Raw genomic sequence first — 22,948 nt, 5'->3', positions numbered from 1 at the left:
GGGAGTCCTGTAGTCTCCTTCTCCAAAAGGAGACTACATAGGTGCAGATGCATAAATGAGCATTCATGGAATACAGTTCAACCAGCTAGATTGTGTAAAAGGAGAAATCTTTTGAGCCATCAGTGAAAATAATTTTTTTTTCAAGTAGCTATTTCAAGTCAGCAATCATAATCTTACAAATGTAGAGAAACTACTGAACATATTTCCCCTGTGTGGGCATCTGCCAGTTCCACTGCAGAAATATAAGACTCAAAAAGACTCCAGGTCATCAAGTCCTAGTGCCTGCTGTTTCATTCAGCCACATAATAGATCTTCATAGCATAAATGGGATTTGATGTGTTTCAAAGGTAGTGAGGGTTTTTCACACAGAACAATTGCTCCAGACCATCACTTCTCTGATGGTTAGAAAGGCAGTTATGCAGACTAATTTACAGCTTCTTCTGCTTGGATATCTTGTGTGTAGGTAACAATGCTGTATATGTGTGTGTATAATAGTGTGGTTCTTTGAGGCTCCTTCTTAGGCCCAGTGCTCTTCAACCTCTTCATCACTGACTTGGACACAGGTCTCCAGGGGATACTGAGCAAGTTTGCAGATGCCACGAAACTGGGAGGAGCTGTTGACTCCCTCGACTGGCACTGCAGAGAGACCTCGACAAATCAGAGGGCTGGGCAATCACCAACCATGTGAAGTCCAGCAAGGGCAAGTGCTGAATTCTGCACCTGGGCTGGGGCAACCCTGGATGTACGGGCAGACTGGGGAATGAGATGCTGGAAAGCAGTGCCAGGAAAGGGCCCTGGGGGTCCTGGTCGATGGCAAGTTGAATGTGAGTCAGCAGTGCCCTGGCAGCCAGGAGGGCCAACCCTGTCCTGGGGGGCATCAGGCACAGCATCACCAGCCAGGTGAGGGAGGGGATTGTCCCGCTCTGCTCTGCACTGGGGCAGCCTCACCTGCAATATTGTGGCAGTTTTGGGCACCACAATATAAGAAAGATAATAAGCTATTAGAGAGTGTCCAAAGGGGGGCAACAAAGATGGTGAAGGGCCCCCAGACTGCTCTGAGCTGTTGTGAAGGAGAAGCTGGTGTACATGTCAGGATAAACATACTAAATAGAAAAACATGCTTGGCCATAAAGTGTGTACTAGGAATCCTGCTAGAATTCATGGGAACAGTGAATAGCTTTTGTTTTGAGTGCATGTAATATTACATAGACTGGGAATTTTTTTCTCAAGACTGACATGAGGGATGGCAATTTGTGTCACGTATGCCTTTCCATTATCTTTCACTGTACGTGTTTTTCACTCTTGAAATGCCAAATTAATATTTGATATGCCAGTTATAATTTGGCAGGGTTTATCACAAACAATAGATGTTATCTGTTTGTACAAAGCAAGTGATAAATCATATGGCCTCCAACATTAAATGTAAGATGGCTTAAAAGAACCACACAAATAACTCCTCAAAATAAAATTTCTTATAAATTTTCTAACAGATGATAAGTACAGGTTTTGAAAAGTGCAGTGAGAGGAATCCAGATGGTGGGGTAGTGTAGAAAAGATGGGTCACTCATTTTGGTCAAACAAGGAATATAGACACACATCCCCCACTCCCCCCCAAAAAAAGTCTGGTGCTTAATCTGCTTATAGGGCAGGCTGATAACTAGAATGATGAGGCTGGTAACAAAAGAAACGTAATGGGAAAATGATCCACTCAACATGTAATTAATACCAGCATCTGTCACCATTTAATGAATGCTGCACTAATCAGAGGATTTTGTCATGTTAGTAAAATGTGGAGCTACTCCCCTGTAAAAGGCAGGACTCACACGTCCCCAACAGCACCGGCATTGTGTGCGATATCCCACACAGGGGCTGCTCACACAACAGTCAGGATGGCTGAACTTTGTCAAATATGCAACTGCAGAATTGGATGTTTGGTCAGAGCTCAGCAACTGCATTCTCTAGCAAATATATACAGGCCATGTAGATGAGCAAACAGTGCAAGTAACCAGGCAAACAGTTCTGATGGATGTTCTTGTTCTTTACCCCTCATTGCTCCTATTGTTTAGTGTTCGCCTCTACATCTTCAATCAGTTTCTGATTAAATCAATACATTCTGAACACAGCATGTTATTTTGGGTACTGAGAACTACAGTATTTTCCTAAAAGACCTTATAATTAATTGTTTTAATTGAAAAAATAAAGTTGTTTTCTGGCTTTTTAGTTTTAAGTAAAAATTCTGAACCTACAGCACTAAAATCTTTAAGAATGTTTTTTTAAAACTCCTTTCTCAATAAACAACTCAATTCTATGTCTAATCCCTGTAAGTACTAAATTAAAAAAAAAACACAACAACAAAACCCAAACAAAAACCAACAAACCACACATGAAAAAAACACCACTTACGAATTATTTTCAATAAAATTTCAATTTTAGGAGACATATTAATAAGTGATTATTGTAATGATTGTGGGCTAGTTGATTTTCAGTTGTGAGTACCTTTGGGTTTTATTAAACCTGCAAGGATAGCTCCTCCATTTGGGAAAAAAAGGTATTATAAAGTTAACTATTGAATGCTGGCCTTGTTTTTAAGTCTTAATGATGACATTTGATATGTAACCTATTTGATTGACAGGAGATGCCATTTGAAGTGCTTAAGCCAGATGGATTGGAGGGGGGGAATTAACAGATGTTATAATAGCAAATGAGCTGAAATTAATTTCATATTATACAAAACAATGTTTTTGAAAGATGTCTTATTTTAAGTAAAGATCTGTGGGAGATGAACCTTTTTCAAAATTCTGCTATTTTATTTGCATTTGAAACCTGGAGGATGCCATACCAATTATTGCCTATCTGGACCAATTCTATTTAAGTCTCTTCTTTGACTTTTCAAAGCAAGAATTTGTTCTTAACAAACAAAAACAGCACAGAAATTTTTCTAGAGGGCGTTTAAAAAAATTATATTTTTGTTATGAACTATCTGTATGGAGGACTTTAATTGCATAAAACTAGGAACTTGTTGTTGTCTTAAATTAGAAACCTTTCAAGCATAGTTTGATGAACTCAGAAAGAAGCCATTTTGTCCCAGCTCAGAAAAATGTTCTGTTGTGCTTAAAAAGTGTATTTCCAAAACAGTCAAACACTTTCATGGTAATGGTATCACACACTATTAAGCAATTATTATCAGCAGAATGTTTGTTAATCCTAAAATACATAGGGAAATCTCCTTTGCTTTTTTGCTGTCTCTAATTCAGACATCGAAGGAAACAGTAGAGCTGCTTGGAAAATGGAGACAGTTTCTCTGGGGAACTAATGCTGTGTTGGAAAGACATGAATACTGTTGTCAGGTGTTTCTGTGCAAAGCTAAAATATGTTGGTTTAGCAGCGTTGTGATGTTGTGTTAGAGTTCGGATGCCTCTTAGTACCTCTCACTTCTTCCATGAAGCGCCACCTCTGCATGTATGCAGTTGCTAGGTCTTATCCATAATGTTTTGGGGAAGGTTTGGGAATTCTTTAGTCATGCTGCAAATTGAAGATGTAATGCAGCACAAGAACCCAACTGACATATGGGCTTTTAACAACTGAAATGCAATTTCTGATGTGTAGCCCCAGCAGTGCTGGCATTCCAGGGCTTTCCTTACTGACAGATCAAGATTTCTCTACAGAAGCATCACATACAGCAATGTCAGTGGTGAGCTTTTTCCTTTCCAGAAGACTCAGTTCTCTCTGTTTTGAGGGGTGGTTGTTTTGGTTTTTTTTTTCCCCTACAAACTTTACTAAACTGTGTGAAACTCTGTGTAACATTTATTTATGATTTGAAATTAGAAATATAACTGGTTCTGAGTCCTTAAGTAGTTATTACTTGTAAAGTTCAGTTGTTTGTGAGCCTATGATAACTCTGTACTGTTGTGTGGGCTTATAAAATTCTTTCTGTAGTACTTGACCTGTCCTTTGAAGATGCAGTGGAATATTCTTGTATCAATTTCAATTAAAATATGTTAAAGATGATAAAGTAATCTTAGTTAATTCTCTGTTACCATTGTTTGCCATTACTCTGGTTTTTCTGTATCACTGGTGGCCTAGAGATGTATTTTTTTCTTTTGTGTCAGCTGGGTTTTGTCTCCTCATAACTAGTCTTTAATATACAGACAGCAGTGACACTCAGAATTGCAATGTTTAAGCTCCCATTTTAAGTTTTATGTATGATTTTAATGTTTGTGGCTTTCTTCAAAAGTATTATGCTTGATCTAGTCCTACCTACCAAGGATGATTTCCAGGTCATGAAGGTATAATAGTTTCTCAAGGTGAGCAATCACAACTACCTTCTGCTTAATTAAGTCAACATTTCCTGCTGTACCCAAATGTTGCTCACATGTTCATTATTGTCAGTGCTTCTTCCAGAGAAAGATTTAGTTATATTTTTCACTTGCCTTACTTTAGGTAGTACATCCTTGTCCATGTTGTTCTCTCTTGGAATTCTTCAGGAGTAATTCTACTTTTGTGTTGCCAAAGGTAAGTTTGTGTTCTTATCTATTGTCTTGTTTTGCTTTTTTCTGCTTCAAGTTCGGAAAAGAGTTATTTCTTCTTTTCTGTTGCCTTTATTAACCAAGAGCAATTTACCTTATTTCATTTTCCATATACACAGTAGCATTCATGATGAAGAACTTTCAGGGATATTTACTTGACTAGGCACACCGTATATTTACACTTTGTTCATTTACCAAAAGTCAATGAAATGCAATCAGTAAAGTGTTCAAAGGAAGAAGGCAAGAAAGGTGGAAGGCAAAGCTAGAAAAAATCAGGATTTTTAACTCAGTGTGGGCAGGTCTTATCTAAAGATGCACTAGAGTAATTTAAAAACTGGTTTTTTAAACAAACTTGCTGGTCTAAACTGCTCTATGGATTCTTATTGTAAAGATTTGCTTGATTTTGATTGAGTATAAACTAAATCAATTTGTGTTAAACAGAAATAAGCCTAAATTAAACCAAAGTAAAAGTGCCTGCAGCTTTTGGATGGACTTCACTAAATTAGATTAAAATTGTGCACTGGGTGCAACCAGTGTAAATGTCATTTGTTGGCTGAAACCTAAATTACACAAATTATCTGGAGGAGGGTGGGAACTAGAAGAACAAACAGTAGTGCACAGTAAAATGATCAAAATGATTTGTTGAAAAAGGCAAAATAATACTGCAGAAGCCTAAGAGAGTGTCTGAAGCCAGAGTTCTAAATAACATAATAGGATGATAGTGAACAATAGAGTGAAAGGAATGACAACAGATGGGGATTGCAGGCAAGAGGAGCTGTGTAGCTGGAAAGCATCAAAAAAGCAAGCAGATACTTGTGACAGAAAAGGCAATGTATGTTTTTAATATATGGGCACATCAAATTATCATGACAAATGATAATGAAAGGATAGATTTCAGCATTCACTAAGATGGTGCTACAGCTGAACTGTGCAATTGTTCCCACCTCTGCAGTTTACAATGAGACTGAAACCTAAAGGTAACAAATGTTAAGTTTCATGTAAAACAAGTAATTAAAATTGGACTAAAAAAACCTAGTATTTGAAGAAACAGGAAAAAAAGTCAACCAGCTTTTCAGAGAGTATGCTACCTGTAGTACTGAGCTGAGGACTGGTTGAGAAATAGGACAGACTTGTTAACACAGCTTTTTCTGCAAGCTGGAGACATAGGTAGGAATCAAGTATATCAGAATGCCTGCACAGTGTGATGGATTCTTTAGTGCTCCTGTCTTTCAATCTGAGGTGGAATTAAAGCTGTAAATAGACAGAAAGGGAACTTTGGAAAACACTTTGATAAGTGTTAGTCTGTTCTTAAAAAATGTGATGAGATTTTAGGGGCCACTGCACTAGGTGTTCCTCCAAATTTAGAGTGAGGGGTGTCAGTGCTGGAAGTGAGATGCCCACATAAAAATACAGGAAAACAGTTTTCAGCAGATATTAGATTAGACTGGTTGCAGATGTATACAAATCAGGAGGATAAGAAGCATCCAAGAAGGGAGCAGTGGGATGATTGAACTGAGACTTCATCTGTAATAAAAAGGATTGCCAGTTATGTGTACATACCCTGCTAAAAGAGGTGCAGATTCCCTAAAAATTACTTTGCACAGCTGCACTTGAGGACTTTTTGTGCACATAGCGGGGAGTCTGACTGTTCTGTTCTGTTGTTTGGGTTCTTTACTCTAAGAAAGAGGAAAAAAAAGCACACAAAAAACCCCACAAAAAACCTAACCAACCAAACAAAAAAAAGACCACCCAAAAACAAAGCAGAAGAAATTTAAAGCATAGACTAGACCTGAAATTGTAACAAGAAGACCTTGAAACTGAATTAAGGAGGACAAAACTAAAAGAAATGATTTTAAGTGAAACCTGTCAGTGTGTTATCCATCTAGAAAGGAATGTTATGCCTTGCACTTAGCTTGCATCCTTTGTTCTGTTAAGTAGTGGAATAATCTCTTTGTGGCAGTCTTATCTAGGTCTGCCTATTTAATCACATTAATAAATGGCAAGTATCATGCTCATAATTGAAGACTCTGATCCTCAAGAGTAATATTTTATTCCCTCTGATAGTGTTGCTTTCCCCTCAGCACATCCCCTCCCTTCTGCATTGTCTCTCGCTCCTGTGCTGTCTCTCTGATCTGTGCACAAGTCTGTATAAAGGTAGATGTTACCTTCCAAAGCACCTGTGCTGTTGGCAGCTGTGAGAAACAGCTTGAGCTACTTTTTTTTTTCTTATTTTCTTGACTTTTTATGTATTCCTTCTCCCACCTGCAAAGTCTAGGAAAACCAATGAGGAAAGATACTAAAATAGGAATAAACCAGGTATGTAACTGAGAAAAGGGAGGAGGCCATGGCAAGGCAGCAGATTTTGTGCTCAAACATAACTACTGCATTCCCCAAAGGAAAAGACAATTATTTTTTTTCCAAGCTTTTACTCCATCTTCCTCCTGTATTTTACTAATATGTTTTTCAGATGCTTTAAGTGGAAGCCTTTGGTAATCATGCACACATGCACACAGAGCTAATCCCTTAAGTGGGTTGATGCTTCAGAGTATGAGTGAAGTGGGGGAAAATTAGCAACTTCATAGTTGCTCCATATGAAATTTTGAAATTGAGATATTTCTTTTCTTCTTCATGCACTTGAAATATTTGTTAATAGCAACTCACAAAACAGTTTGCCTTGACACCAGGAAGTCATCTTTCTTTCCATATGCCATTGTCTTTACAGCTGTACTCTGCTACAGTCACTGTTGTATTTTTGCTTGCTAACTGAATTGTTTTAATCTCTTGCTATTTATTAATAGTAATTTTTTTTTCTCCAAAACCAAAGCAGACATAGGGCAGGGAGGGTTTGGTGATGACTGTTGTGGCCCTACAAACTTCCAAGTACACACTGCTCTGAGAGAATGTTTTTTTTTCCTTGGAGAACAGTTTATTTAGCACAGCTTAATAGGTTTTACACTTCAGACTCTGTGGCATATCTGAAATGGACATCCCTTAGAAAGATGAAAAATGGACTCTGTCTAATAAATGCCAAAGAGACCTATTTTTGCTTCTCACGAGTGCACATCAGAAGGAAACTATTATCCTGTAGCGATGTGAACCTATCAGTGTAGACAAAATAGTAATTTGTATCATTTCCTGTACTACAGCAAATGCAAGGACAGACCTTCGTATCAATTGTCAAATGAATTAGGGACATTGAAAGCCCTACCTTAGATTTGAAAAGAAAGGTAATAAATTGCCAGAAGAACAAAATGCATCCAATTTCACAGACAGCAAGTGGTACCTATTTAATTTCATATTGTCCATGCCTGAAATAAGGAATGGCACCAGGGCATGGCTTTAGTTTAATTTCAGTTTGGTGGACTCTTGCACTATTGCACTCAGATGTGTTTCATTTTTTGTGCTTACTCCTATAAAGTTGTCCTTCAGAGACTTCTGGGAACCCTAAATAAATGAAGGCTTCATTAACTGCAACCATTTTACCTTCTTTTCCAAGGAAACAGGACAAAACCTGTCAGCAGTTTTGAGGTACACACCACCACCACCACCCCCTGCCAAAACCAGTGTAGTCCCTTCTGCCAGGCTGCATTTCCTAGTGTTCACATTCTTGCATATTAACCCAATCAAGACTCTCAAAATAATCTCCTTTGGCCAGTCAAATATTTTCCTTACCAAGAATCTAACTGGGTTTGGAGACAGGAGGAAAAAAGGAGACTTAACAGATTCTTCAGTTCCACAAGATCTGCATTCTTGCTTTTAAGTTAATCACAATGTGCCATTGTAGCCTTACATGAAACAATGCCCATGTGTGTTACTGTTCTGCCCAGCTTATTCCCCAGGGATCAGAGCAGCCCTGCTTTAGTGCCTCAGTGTCACCATGTGAGCAGAGTCTGCCTGAAGTGATTTAACATTTTACTTTAGTTCTTTCACAAAGCCCTCTGCATTGGCAGTGCTACCTGACTCCATACCTTAGACACAATACATAATTGCCTCTTCTTGGTGGAAAGTGAGTAAAATTGTAAGGTACCTAATTTCCCTTTTTTGAAGTGGCCTAGAAGCCAAAGCTTTGTTTGCTTGCAAAATGAGCATAGCTTTGTCTAAGCCTAAAGGTTTCTGTTGTCCAACTCAAATTTTCCTTTATTCCTTACACAGTCAAAGCTGTAGTGTGGATGTAGCTGCAACTGTGTGAAAAACTTTGCTATAAAGTAAGAAAAACAGTACCATAGTATCAATTTCTCAATTAGCTGTGACTATGTTAGAGTAGAAAAACCTATGCCAGCAGGGGTGCTTTTTCATAAGTAAAATTGGATCTACACTGACAGGCACTGGACAGATGAAGGAAGAAGGTAAGCTGGTAGTTTTCACTGTGCTAATTAATTTCAAAATTCAAACATATATATCTAGCAAAGGCATTTGACTTCATGGCTTGGAAGCTGTGCCTAGCTTTACAAATTCTTAGGCAACAGATTAGCAGATACTGGCCTCAAGCAACCAATTAACTCAAAAATATTTAGGTATACAGATCCTGACTAGAAATATCTATTTTATAGTTATCTCCTTTAAGATATTTCAGTATGCTGATATTTATTCCACTTTCATTTTGTATAGATTTATGTGAGGGTAAAATGGGCAATTTCTATACCAAGGTACATGAAAATGGATTGTTTTAAAACCAATAGATTCATTTGAAATTGTAGCAAATATGCGACAATATTGTGCAAGAGAAAATGAGATAAAATGAGGACAGAAGCACTTGAATACTCTAATTTTGAAATCAAATTTTTGTGGTCTCCCCCACTCTACAAAATCCAGCCAAAAGCAGAGATTTATTTTTTTTAATCTATGGAAAATTAATAGAATATGAGATAAAATAGTCTGAGAGAAGGGATTTAGAGATAAATCACTAAGACTAATAGAGAACATGATTTTTTTTCAGTAGAAGACACAAGGGCTCCTTCACTGCACAGGGAAATGAGAGCTGGGACTGCAGTGACAAATCCAAGGGTGAAAACAAAGACTGGGGATTTAGGCCATTCACCTGGGACAGAGGAAAATGTTTAGCTCTAGATCTCCTGAATCTCAACAACACTATTTTCTATATTCTGCAGTCACCTTCCTTCTCCAGTGAATGTTTAGCTATTTAAAGGAGAACAATTTAAGGGGAAAATTAATCTCCCTATAACCTTTAATCTGAGGAATTATATTTTGAGTTTCTGCAGCCGAGTCTGGAGAAGTTTGAAATCCTAAAAATGTGTATTGGGGAAGGAAGAAGTTCTACAGAGCTTCACAATTCACACCGTCTTGTCCTGACCTTCCCCCAGAGGTTTCTCAATAGACAACGTGAGTCTGTCATGTGAGACTTGTCTTTACTTATATAACTTTCAAATTAGATTAAATTAAGGGAAAGTTGAGGCCAGCATCCTTAAAAGATGGCTCACCATATGACAAATTTCAAATATTATTTTCTCATGCTATGTAAATAGTAACTATGCTTCTGGTAATTTGCAGTCCAGATTAATTTTGACAATACATACTTACTAAATAGTTCGGTTTTTGCTAATTTTCACTTAAATATTTTGGTTGTTTTATTTGTTTAAAAATTTCCTATGACTTTTTACCTGAAGCCTTGTCTGGTTGCTGCTGTTTAGATTTGGTTTTGCTCTTCCTTTCCTCTTCTCTCTTTTTTCATGAAGAAATGCCAACAGAATAAGCAATGTGGCAGTGAATTGCTTTAACACTTGCACCTCCAAATAACATCCAGAATGGAATGTGTCCATGGTAACCAGGATGCACTTACAACACTTTCCATCTTTTTAATCTATGCAAATAATATAGGTACTACAAAGTCTATGCATTATTTTTATTTGAAATAACCACATGCTAAGAAATTATCAAGGTACTTGCAGATTGTCCCGGGTATTTGTACATAAGGAAGTTTTTTAATGCAATTGACAGTTTGTTCCACTGTAAATCAAAGAATAATGTTTAGAAAAATCACAGTGGTGTTCAACAAAATTACTTGAATATTTTACTTTTCCTGTGCCTCTGCATGTTGGCCTGATCTTTCCATTTTGGCAGAGAGTTCTACTGCAGTGTGCTTCCTGGTATAACAATTAAAAGGAGGTAAGATTATGGAAATATGTATTGCTGTATTTTTTTTTTAAATTAGTATTAAAATGCTTTGGAATTTATACTTGCACACAATAATGCGAGAAAGTAAATTTTCATAGCCATGTTAAAACATCTGTTGTAATGCACAGGGGTATTTAATTTGTAGAGTATTGACTTAGTGTTTCATTTTAGAGTTTGTTGGATTGTATAAAGATAAAAATCTGATTCAAGAGTCTATAGACACATATGCCCACTCTAGTGTTTGGATTAAAGACGTTCTTGTACACTCACATATACTTAAAGTTACATTACAGATAAATACACTCACACACACAAAATACTAAACAAAAAATACATGGAATACTTGCTGTGAAAAGTTTGTCTTGCTTACACCAGTGCAGAATTTGAGTATCTGCTATCTGTATACACTTTGTTCTGTTGTACTGTATATCCCATACTGAAAAGTATTGATTAATGTATTTAATTTACACATTGTAATCTGTGGTGCAACATGTTTCTGCTTTTTTAAGAATTAGACTTGTGTGTAGTTCATTTTCTGTACAACCTTATAGATTTAATCTGTAGAATATTGTTCAAAAGTTAGAAAGCAATAGCTGTTAATCATTTTGGGTGAGTGGTTTTGGGGGCAGGTAGAACTATTTTCTTTTTCAGTAACACTTGGCATTTTCATGCTGAGAAATGGGGATTTTTGGTTTGGGTGTTTTGGTTTGTTTTTTTTTTAATAAATGTCACTTCCAACAGTAACATGAAAAAGCCCAGAGAAAGTCTATTAACCATGTTCCTTTTCTCCTTTAACAATGGGATTTTTCCCTATAGGATACTGTATTCTTGCATACCATGTTGAAGGGTGTGCAAGCTGAGGAACGTGTTACAAAGATGTCTTTTCTTTCTCTATTTGCATATCAGTTTTGTTCTGACCTTACTCTCACCTCGTGTTTTCCACAAATAAGAATGGCAGTAGCCCTACATGCTGATTCTCCCTACACTGCCAGAGATAAAAAGAGCTTTTGGAAGTACAGTACAGCATTCAGTGTCCTATTATCCCCGTGGTGGGCTGCAAACATACCAGTTCTAAAGCCTTCCCAGGCACTAAAATCGTCTCTGAAACAGAATGACAAGGGCTTTACAATCACTTCTGCATTGAATCCTCATGTTACCACTAGTATATGAAAGGATGTTATTTTAGCAACATGGTAATCTATATTGTGCATGTCCATTGCAGAACTGTTAATTCTGCTACGATCAAATGTTTCAGTGGTGTGGTTTACTTTTTGTGTATTAAATTCTAAAATGCAGATTGGATGAATATTTTTTGCCTTCAAAGAGGCAACTGTTTCACTGCAAAGGAATAAAGATTGTGTGTGTATTGTAAAATAGGATGAACTTACGTAACTGAGTAGGATGTTTTTTCCATTTATTCACATAATAAGGGTACAGAGTATTGCAGATATGTCTGAGCTGTAATTGAAGCTATTCTGTATGTATGCAATCAGAAATATGATTTAGCATTCTGATTACCCCCTATAATTGATGTATTAGCCACAATAGCCATCAAAATGATAAATTTTAGCTGTCTATATTTGACATTCAAATGTAGATGTTAAGCCTTTATTCAAACTTGTTTACTGTTGCTATAGCTAAGAGATTAACAAAGTAAAAGAAAGACTTGAAAAATACAGAAATGACTGGTGTCTTAGCAGATCATCTGGAATCTGAGCTTTAATTTGAAAATTAGTGATGAAAGTGAATGCAACTCTTTGGGAGTTACAAATACTTAATTCTCAACTTTAAAATCTACATTTTATCACTGAAATACCAGTGAGATCTAAAGTTAAATTTGATGTTGAGAGATGTAAACACTGTTGTCAGATCTGATTTGTAATGATAAATTTAACTCTGTTCTTCGGTCAGTATATGTGAGTATTGACTGTTAACTCAAGGCTTGCTTTCAGTTTTCATTTTCAACATGCCAGTAGGAAAAATAAAGCTCTGTGGAGTTTGTTTTTTATATACACATATAAAACACATATGTGTTTATATAAAATATATATGTGTGTGTGTTCACCTCACTAGTATTCTCATTTGTCAGTTGTATCACTCATATCAGGAATCCACCTATAGATATGACAATGTAAACCCTTCACTTTTCTCAATGAACTGGAAGGAAATAAACCATATTAATATTAGTAAGACTAGAATATATGTTCTTTTAACCTTGCCTACAATAGCAAGTGAATCTTATTTGTGGCTTGGAGTGTGATCTTTACTAGCATGAAGGGAGAAACGTGATTATGACTTTCCTCTCCTGTAGACCCAGCTGTGACAACAACAAAAAGAAAGTCAATATTAAAAGCTGACACGCTGTTTAAGCACACAGGTAATGTTTTAAGAGAACTCTGGGAAAATTACTGATAGTCAGGGCCACTTATTCTCCAGCATTTCATAGCTACCTAATTTACTATTCATAGTAATTTTTTGTCTCAGTTGCATGCTTTGTAATGCAGATTTTCTTTTTCTGTCTCTGAAAATGTGAGTTGAACATGTACTTCTGGAGTGCCTTTTCCAGAGTTTTCAGACAGTCTTAAGTGCTGAGCCTTTGAACTGTCCTATTAATTTTGATTTTAACAAAATGTTAAAATCACAGTTGTAACTTCCAACACTACCACTTTTGAATGCCTGAGCAGTTGAATGAGTATTTCTACTTATCAGGCATTAAATTATGTGGTTAAATTGTGTTTCTATGACTAAATGAAAAACAAAACCAGAATGTTTATAGTTTTGCCAATTGAGATGTCTTTAAATGTGTGTTTATTTCTACAAACAATTTGCATGCAGGGGTTGGGAATGTTTTCTTTGTATGTAAAAACATTTCACACTTGTTCTAGGTGCATTCTGGGATGTTTATTGTCCTTTGAAGCATGTTTTAGGGCTGCTGGTAAAGTAACCATGGTCTGATCTCTTACAATAACTTTGTTTTGGGACTGTAGTAATATTTCCACAATCTGACACCTGAATCTGAGTATTTATCTCATGGTACTTGATACTCATTTCTTCTGCTTTTTTTCTTTTTCTTCTTCCACAATTGTGGCCACTTAGGAGTGAATTTCATCAATTAAGACCTGGAGAAATTAAAGAATCCCAGGAGGATTTTTTGATGATTCATCTCTTCATAGGAGATGATAATAAAAATTACAAATTTGTGGTGGCATATAATGGAATAACATAGCAATATTGGTCTGTAATAACTTCCTGAAAGATGTGATTGCTTTGGCTAATAGACTTTTTTCCTATGAATTTATTAATATAAATTAATGTATGAATACAGGAAAAAACAAAAAGCTGTGACAGTAAATCTAAATATATTATAAAACCCAGCAACACTGATAGTTTCATTATAAGACAATGACAGAGATTTTAGCAACAAAAATAGGCCAGGAAGCAATATTTTTATGGGTAATAACTCATAATGCTCTGTGGCAGCCCATTTGTTTTTATGGCCACCTGGATTCCCAGTCTGATTTAACACAAGTAGCCACAAAGGCTGCAGGTAGTTGGGACTATGCAAGTGCAACATGACTTCAGGAGCTGCAGCCAGAAAAACATCACTAAATAAACCTCAAAGGTAGACTGGCCACTGAGAACATCTGAAATAATGATGCATTTCCCCAAAATTCTGTGGAACTGTGTGTCCCAAGTAGTTATTGCTTTGCATCTTCCTATAATCTTCGTTCTCAGTAATGGATTAACTTTAAGAGATGGTCATGTCACAAGATATGGTGGATCCTGATCATGGCTCCCAGAGGAACATATCCTGAAAATACTAAGCCAAAGACACATTAATTCACTAACTGGAGGGAATAGATGAGGTGAGCCATGACCTAGTCTGGAAATGGAGAAGTTCATAACTGCACCTGCAGGGACTGCAGTTGAGATCTGAGGCTTTTGTAGCCCAAGAGACCTGACAGGACACTTTGGATTGGGGAGATTTTATTCTTTTTTAAATAAACTGCTCTTGTATTCTGTTTGTGTACAGATATTGAAAAAAAATAGTTACAGATGTGACTTCATATTTATCCTATTTTTATTATGAACTTGAAAGGTGTCATTTTCAAATGAAGTCCTGTTTTTCTCATCAACAGTTTTCGGTAGACATCATCTTATTGAATCATCATCTTATCTGAGTAAGTTGCCCAGGGAGGTGCTGGAGTCACTGTCTCTGGAAGTGTGCAAGAGGTGTCTGGATGTGACAGGGGTGGTTATGGTGGTGCTGGGTTGATGGTTGGACTACATGATCTTGAGGGTCTCTTCCAGCCTTGATGATTCTAGGATTCCATGGTTATTTACTCCTGGGTGGAGGTCTGCTCTCCCAAGAAGTATATGAATCCTGGGTAAGTGGTATGGTGGTAGGGAAGAGGGTAACATTATATATCTCTTTTCAAGAATAAACTTGACTGTATCTTCATTTATGATCTCGGATAAGACCAACATGTTCCCTATGCTTTGCTTATTAAAATCTAACACTTCCTACGGCACAATCCAGAGATTTTTAGCCCTGGTGATTTAGCGTGGTCTGCACTTCTATGTTTAGGTTTGTGTTTCTCATTCCCTCTATAACTTTTGCAGCTGATCGATATCAAGTGATCGGATAGGAACAGTGACACCTCCTTAGGCCGTTGGGTGGGAGGCTGCAGGTGAGCACTTGGTGTTCCAGGGACGGACACAGCACACCTCCTAACCTCAAGTGACTGCATATGTGTCTGAACCATGGAAAAAGTCTCAATCAGCACTCACAGTCCATGACAAAACCAATCTTTAATTCCAGTTATTACTGCTTGTTTTGACTAGAAGGGGAATGAATGTATCCTGAACCAATAGAAAATGGACTGCCTGTTGGATTTGGCTCAGGCTCAGGGTGTCTTTAAATATGCTGGGTTTTTGCAGTAGACGTTCATAATTGCTCTGTTAGTTGAAGCAGAGTTGTACCACATTTTAATTTGTGGCAAAATTGATCATCAATTTTTATAAACTTGAGCTTTCAAAGAAGTATTTTTCTATACTTTTTTGTTTACCGCTGGTGGGTTTATTTTATTTACCTCATAAAAGTAGATTTGACATGTGAATATATGTTAGTGAGAAGGATTTTAGTGGGTTTTTTTCCATTGCTTATAGTGTAACATTTTCCTGCAGCATTTGATATTAGTATGATGTCACAATAAAACATCTGTTTTACATTACCTGGGTACAGTGATTCAAATGATTACATTATTGTTAACATGCAGTTTTCTACTATTACTCTGTGTGTTTTCAGTAGGTTACAAATAAGATCTGCCTGCTTTTTCTTGAAAAGTATTGCTGGTAGTTCAGAGGCTTCCTATCCCATAGGAAGTATTGAAAGCCACAGTTGCCATTCTTTTCTAACATTTGATCATTTCTTCCTTCTAAAATCATCTCAAAATTTGGGAGTTTCCCCTCAATTTTTTATTAAAATTATCATATAAGATAAAAGTGCTTTGCTTTCAGAAAAGTGCTAATATAAATAGAAGTATTATGAGAATAAATTACTATGTTTGTGAGAAATTGTATTGTTATCCTGACACTATTTCTGTCCATAGCTCTTGCTGTTCCACACAATCAGATGTTTTTACACCTCCTCACCTCCTGTTAAAGGGAGCTTTGCTGCTCCTAAGTATTCACAAATTATCATTTTTTCTCTTAATTCTCCACAAATATATATATATATAGGAATTATATATATATATACTGGAATAATATTCTAGTTATCCTTACTGATTTTTTTGCCAAATGAGTTCAAAGAAAAAACTCATCATCATCCCCATGGTTTGCTGCTAAATATTTGGTACATACCCCAGCCACCAAAATGTTTTCCTGTTAAGTATTGGTATTTCCTGTTGTTATCTCCTAGTTTTCATTCCTAAGATTTTATCTGTTTTCATGGTTTGTGTTTTTTTTAAAGAAAGGTGCTTAAACAGTTAACATTAGCATTTTAGTAAATTTATAGTAACTACCATACACCTATAAACATCTGTGTTTGATTTGAAATGTTTTCTGTTCTTTTTGGACAGTGAAATAACTTATCATTAGTTTCTTCTCATAATCTCCATCAAGCCAAGAGGGTACAGCAAGGTTTTATATATGGTTTTGCAGTGATGGAAAATAAATTGATGATAGTGTCGAGCAAGAGAAGAGAGGTCTACTTATATTTCTGGATGAGTGAACAAATAGTACAACTCATCAAATGGTCTCCAGCACTCACAGGATGAAATTTTCATAGAAAACTTGAAGTTCAATAGATTTTCACAGTTAGTTCATCATTAGCTGCAGATACATTAATAAAGCAAAATAAACACAGCTAAATATATTTTAAAACAGCCAAAACAGATCACATTATTATTTCTAGAAATAAATCATTTTAAAGAAAAACTCAGATATTCATGTGGTAGCCTGCTTAATCTTCAACATGAAATACCTGCTCAGTGTATTTCATCATCATCATCATTCCCAGTACGTGAAGATTTTGATCATCCTTACATACCAGCCTGAATTAATCAGCCCAACCATTTTTAGTTGACTGTGTAGATCATTTTGTACTTGCATAAGGAATTTGAGGAAAATTACCAACCATATAGAACTGACATGCTTGGAAAGCAAAAAAGCAAAGGAGAACTGACAGCAAACTGCACTTGCAGCACGGAAATGAAAGCTTGCATAATATTGGGCCACCTACCCAAAGGCATTAGCTTCCTTCTCCATAGCTACCTTAGGAATATTTGGAAGGAAAAAAGAAGGAAAGTTTCTTAACATCTTAGCAGTGAAATCATGTAATTTTCAAAGCTCTTTCAAATGTAGCCACGTAAGCTTGAATTTTGTAACTAATCTTATAAAATACTTTGGAAGGAAAACGGCTGCATCAAAATTGGCCTGTAGTTAGTATAGTTTCAATTTCCATGGTTCTGTTTCTCTCTTTTTATCACTCTAATGTACATGAGAAGATAGATTCTAGTCAGTTAAAACAAAAACAAACCAACCAACAAACAAAAAAGCAATAAAAAGACACCACTTTGGATGTATTAAAAAAAATTTCCAAATATAAAAAATACTAATTCTGCTTTAAATTTTGATTGTGTATGAAAAGGCAAAAAAAGTCCTGTACTAATCTGGATGACTGCATTCATTTTGTTAGATCTTAGGAAATCAAAATCTTCATTAGACGTGTAGCAAATTGAATTCGGGATTCTGTTTTATAATGAACTAGTAATTTTATTACAGCAATTTGATAAAATAGATAAGTGATCTGAAGAAATAGTGTTGAACACAAAAGGCCAAGTTCCAAGTGGGACACAGAAGCAGAAATAATTGACTGTATGGCTGCACGATGGGAAGTAGCTCACTAAGTAGGAAACCTACAAAGAGAGAATTTGGTGTATTAGATTATAAAGGAATGAGCCAAAAAATGTCATATACTGAGTAATTAGCACAGTCATTATGTAAAAAGATCTATATGTATGTGGAAAAGTGGATCCAAAAATGGTTCTGGATGTTCATGTTAAATGTCATTTTCTCTAGAAAACATAAAAAAAAAAATAAGCTGACTGTTGGTTTTGGTTTTGGTTTTTTTTAAAGATGTATGTGAATAACTTGAGATTATTGATAAGAAACTTTAGACTTTTACAAGTCTGTTGTCACTTGGGTTTGGTTTCATTTTTTTTCCCTGTACTGTTTGGTGCCAAAGTTCTGGAATCTGTGGCGAGATAAGTATGACTTCCTGGAACGGCTTCCTGTCCCATTGCTCCTGTACATCATTTCCTTTCTGGAGCTTGAAGATATTGCCAGACTTTCTCAAGTTTCACACAGGTCTGAAACAGTAAAAATTTTGGCATGTTGGTTTTGATTCATCTCATTGGTTTAACATAATCGTCAATCTGTCTGCTTTACTTAAGACAAGTAAAGTAAGGGTTGTCTCTTTGAGCTAGATCTTAGAGAGACAGTGCTTATCCTGCAAACCTTTATTTTATAATAAACACAATGATGCAGACAATTCCATTGCCACCCGTGGCTGGATGTTATGCCCTACTTCCAGGATTAAGAAATGTAAAACCTTTGCTTTGTGTTATGATTCGTATTATTGTAATGTTTAGAAGCTTCAACCACAGCCTGGGATCCCCTTACCTTAGGCTCGTTAGCAAACAAAAAGTCACTGCCATTCCTTACATTTACATCTGTGACAAAAGACAGGAGCACAAGGAAAGAGATTTTTTCTTTTTTTTTTCTTTTTCTTTTCTTTTTTTTTGTTAGACTTCACTGCAAGAAACTGTAAGAAACACAGGAGGAGAAAGAGATGACTTTATGCTTGCTTGCTAGGAAGCTCTTTCCAGCTATCAGGAAAGCATGGGAAATAGTATGAACATGTTGAATTTAAACTTTAAAGAGAAACAGAAGTTATTCTATTGGCTACCTGGAGCTCAGAGCAGCCTGCCTGTGCTGAATGAGGGGTAACAAATTGGAAGGGTAGCCTGGACATTGCAGAAGAATGAGGGGCAATCTGTCCCTCATATTGAAAAGTCCTTCATATAGAAAAGTCATATTGGAAAGGCCTTTGAAAGGTCATCTGTTCCAGCTTCCTGGTCTGTGCAGGGTCAGGAAATTGGGATAGAAAGATAATGTGTTCAGAGCTATGATCTGGGAAGCTTTTTTTTGTGGGTCTGAAAACTGTATTTTCTATCCCAGTCAGAGCCTGAGAAAAGGCTGCTGCAATAACTCCAGTAGGGGGAGAAAAAGATTTTAGCTTATGAAAAACAGGAAGAGAAATGTTTTAAAGGGAAAAATAACTTCTTATCCCCAAGGGTGCTGTAGGAGCCTAGAATGAAGCCTGTCAAGTTATGAGTTGAGCAGTTAATGAAAACATAATGGTGAGACCTTATGAAAAAGTTAAACCCAGGTTTAGTTGTCTTGAGTCTGCTGTGACAACAGATACACTCTGAAAGACTTCAGAGTCACAGATTAACTGTGTAGTGTGGAGAGAGGGATGTGTCTGGTACAGAGCACGTCTCCAAACTGTATCAGGATGAGATTGCTCCCAGGGTTTCTATTATTTTGAGGCTATGTGAGTCAACATTTCAAGTTGTGTGTCAGACTGCTGGCAGTCCCAGAGGACGTGGCTGTGCTGCAAAGGTGTTACAGGTGCTTCAGCAAGACAGAGTTCAAGTGAGCACAGAAATAGGAGACAGTGCAAAGAAAGCACAGGAGAACATGGCGAGTCAGGAAAATAGAGCATGTCATTAATTTAGAGATGAAGGCCAGATGGGAGGAGATAAGCTTGCTGAGTTCTGGGCTTTATTTCAGTTTGCAGATAAAACAGTTGATATTGTGACTGGGAAACAACTGGTTAGAGAACAAGGGAATAAAAACAACTAAAGGAGAGGAAGAGAATGGATAGAAGAGAGGTCAGGAAATTATTTGTTAGTATATCTGGAATTCATCTGTCATTTTGCAGACTGTGAGTGGAGCAGGATGAAGTACTGTGCAGGGCAATAAACTTTTCATTAGTTTAACATAAAGCCTTGGATATTCTGGAATTTAAGGAAATCCTAGAAAGAATTAAGTTGCATGATAAGAAAGATAAAATTTTGTGACAATGAAATAACCTACTAGAACTAGTAGGTTCTCTTTCATCTCAGAAGTATTTTTATGGAATTAAAAATTTGCCCCAATAATATGAGTTTTCATTTCCAAAATAACTCACGTGTAGGCTGGAATGCTGCTCTCTGTGGAATTATAAAATATCGTATTCGCATTTTACATTTTTGTCCCGGCACAAGGGCAGGGCGGGACTCGTTTCGGTTGTTTTGGGACGAGCCTCCTGCAGAATTCCCGGTGCTGCGGGGCCGTTCGGCCGCCAGAGGGCGCCGGGCCCCGGGGCACGGCCGGAGCAGCGGGAACGGGGAAGAGCCGCGGGAACGGCGGGAGCGGCTGCGCTCTGCTTCCGATATTTATGGTTAATTTTTCTTAACGGAACACTGTGTTTGGAAATAAAAACATTGGATAATAAAAACCAGCCTCTGCTATTTTTCACGGTGTCCATTTCTCAGGGGAAAAGCTGAATGGGGGAGAGGCAGAGAGAAAGCAGAAATTCAAAGAAAACTTTTAAAAGGTATATATTTTCATTTCGGCACTCCTACAGCAGTTTTGCCTCAGTGATCCCTGCTTTTCCTTTGCTAAAACGTGCTAGGATGTTGTGTGTGCCTGCACAAGAACAAAGAGTTCACACGTACAGTGACAGCTTTGCTGTAGGCAGTGAATTAAAGAGTTTAAGGTATTCAGCTCCATCAGCAGTAACACAAGTTATACCAGGACTTTTGCTGTTCTACTTCTGTTACCACTTACCAGCCACTTGAATTGGAGTCATCGAGTACAACTGCACTTAGGTCCCTGCAATTGCACATGTAGAGAAGTGGAACGTTTGGGGAAAAATCAGTGTTGCTGTGCTCTTTATTACTTACAATGAGTAGATAATACATAATGACACAGAGTATCTTCCTAATTTTTTTTGGTGATAGTTCTGTCATCTAATAAATTACATTATTTTTTCTTCCTCTTTATAATATTTTTACCTGATTTTTTTATGGAGTCATTCTGAAAGAGAGAAGCATCTCCTGGCAAACAGGCTTAATCCTTACAGTACTTCTGAAAGTTGCCTAAAATTGCATTTCTGTGGTAAGCCCAAGGCTTCTCTTATGTCCTTGAAAACACACTTGTATTTCTGATGTGATTTCTACATCCTGACAAGTCTTTTGGCATCAACTTACCAAGCTCGGTTGATTTCAGAGCAGGTGTATCAATCACATACCAGGAGATTATGGCATTACAGCTGCTTTTAGTGTGGCAGAAAGGCCTTTGATATCATACCAGAAGAAGCTTCTCAGATATTTCACAGAACAACATGGGATATCTTGCACTGGCAACTCTGGGCAAAACTTCCACTGATATCTTGTGAGTTTTAACTAAAACTGTGTCTTTCAAGATACGTGGGCAGCTCACACTGCAAGTGACCTTGATACAAGGCCTCTGTGCTGTCTAAACACATTCTGTGTGGTAGAATAATCACCAATGAGTAAGCCAAATTATGATTTCTAACCCTCTACTTTCTCTTACAACTACCTGTGTGACTGTGTGCTATGGGAAACTATTGTGGAGAATTTGTGTGACACAATCACACCTGAAATGAAGGAGCTGGCATAGGAAGTGGGCTGGAAACCATTCTCTGCACACAGATGTCCACTGCAGCTACAGCTCTGAAGGAGGAGGCAGAAACAAGATGTTCAGAACAAATAACTGAATAAAGGTTCATTTTTCACTGAAGCAATTGTTGTAAGGTGTGGGTTTGCTGTTTATCGGGTCAAACACATGGACTTCTTTACTGAGGAAAGCAGATTTCTTTAAGGACTGAAAGAGGAAAACCAAAATATGTCTTACTAGGAGCAACATGTAAACAATACAATCTTTAATATGTTGGGCATCCTGAAACTGTGTTACAATCAGCATCATAGCAGCTACTAGTAATATAAATGGTTGTGGCTTCTTTATACTTCTTCATTCTGACTTGTCTGGTTTGTATATCTCCTATCCACTCCCTGGCCTATAGCAGATGCTGTGGCATTGTCATTAGTACCCTTCCAGAAGCATCTATCACTTCGTGCTAGAAAAATTGCTCTTGAGCACTGGGCCTTTTACTGTCCCCCTGGTAAATCTGCAGTGTTTGCAGGCCAATAACATGGAGCTGGTTTCCAGAGTTTGATGTGTGTTGAAATGTTTTTAAATTAATTATCTAAACTTCAAACAAATAATAATTTTGTCACCAAGAAGAAACTTCTTTGGAGACTGAGAGTGTGGATCAGATGTGAACAATCCTTGAACACCATGTTAGAGGCACTCTGCCAGGATGGCAAATGGGAAACGTGTTCCCTTCATCCTGCTGATGCAGGAACTAATTTACTTCCATTGTTCAAGTTGCATATTTGATAAGAGATATCTGCTGTCTTTCAAGACTGTAACTATGCTTCCTTAAGAGTGTATATATGTATGTATATATCAATATTCTGGAAGCATTTGGTGATCATTGATCTTAGAAGAATCACATATATATCCTTTCTTCTTTGTGATTCTTTCATTTTAGGATAATGACAAACACAAATTTCATTATGTGGATAAAACACTGTCCTAACTGAATTAATAAATGAACAGAAAGTGTATTTTTGGGTAATGTAACTTTATTC

At 36.9% G+C, this 22,948-nt stretch overlaps 1 protein-coding gene across 1 annotated transcript; it reads left to right on the top strand.

Moving 5' to 3' along the window:
- Window positions 1-1,076: 1,076 nt before the first annotated feature.
- Window positions 1,077-22,007, top strand: FBXO36 (F-box protein 36). Its single transcript, XM_051781308.1, is given in 4 exon segments — window positions 1,077-3,347; window positions 4,441-4,512; window positions 18,409-18,529; window positions 21,823-22,007. Coding segments are annotated over 4 exon segments (534 nt in total). The 5' UTR covers window positions 1,077-3,191.
- The last annotated feature ends 941 nt before the right edge of the window (window positions 22,008-22,948 follow it).

Source organism: Manacus candei, unplaced genomic scaffold (assembly GCF_025592945.1).
Source record: "Manacus candei isolate 608988 ecotype Guabito, Panama unplaced genomic scaffold, ASM2559294v1 h1tg000015l, whole genome shotgun sequence".
NCBI classification, from domain to species: Eukaryota; Metazoa; Chordata; class Aves; order Passeriformes; family Pipridae; genus Manacus; species Manacus candei.
This window is presented reverse-complemented; position numbering and strand designations above follow the sequence as displayed.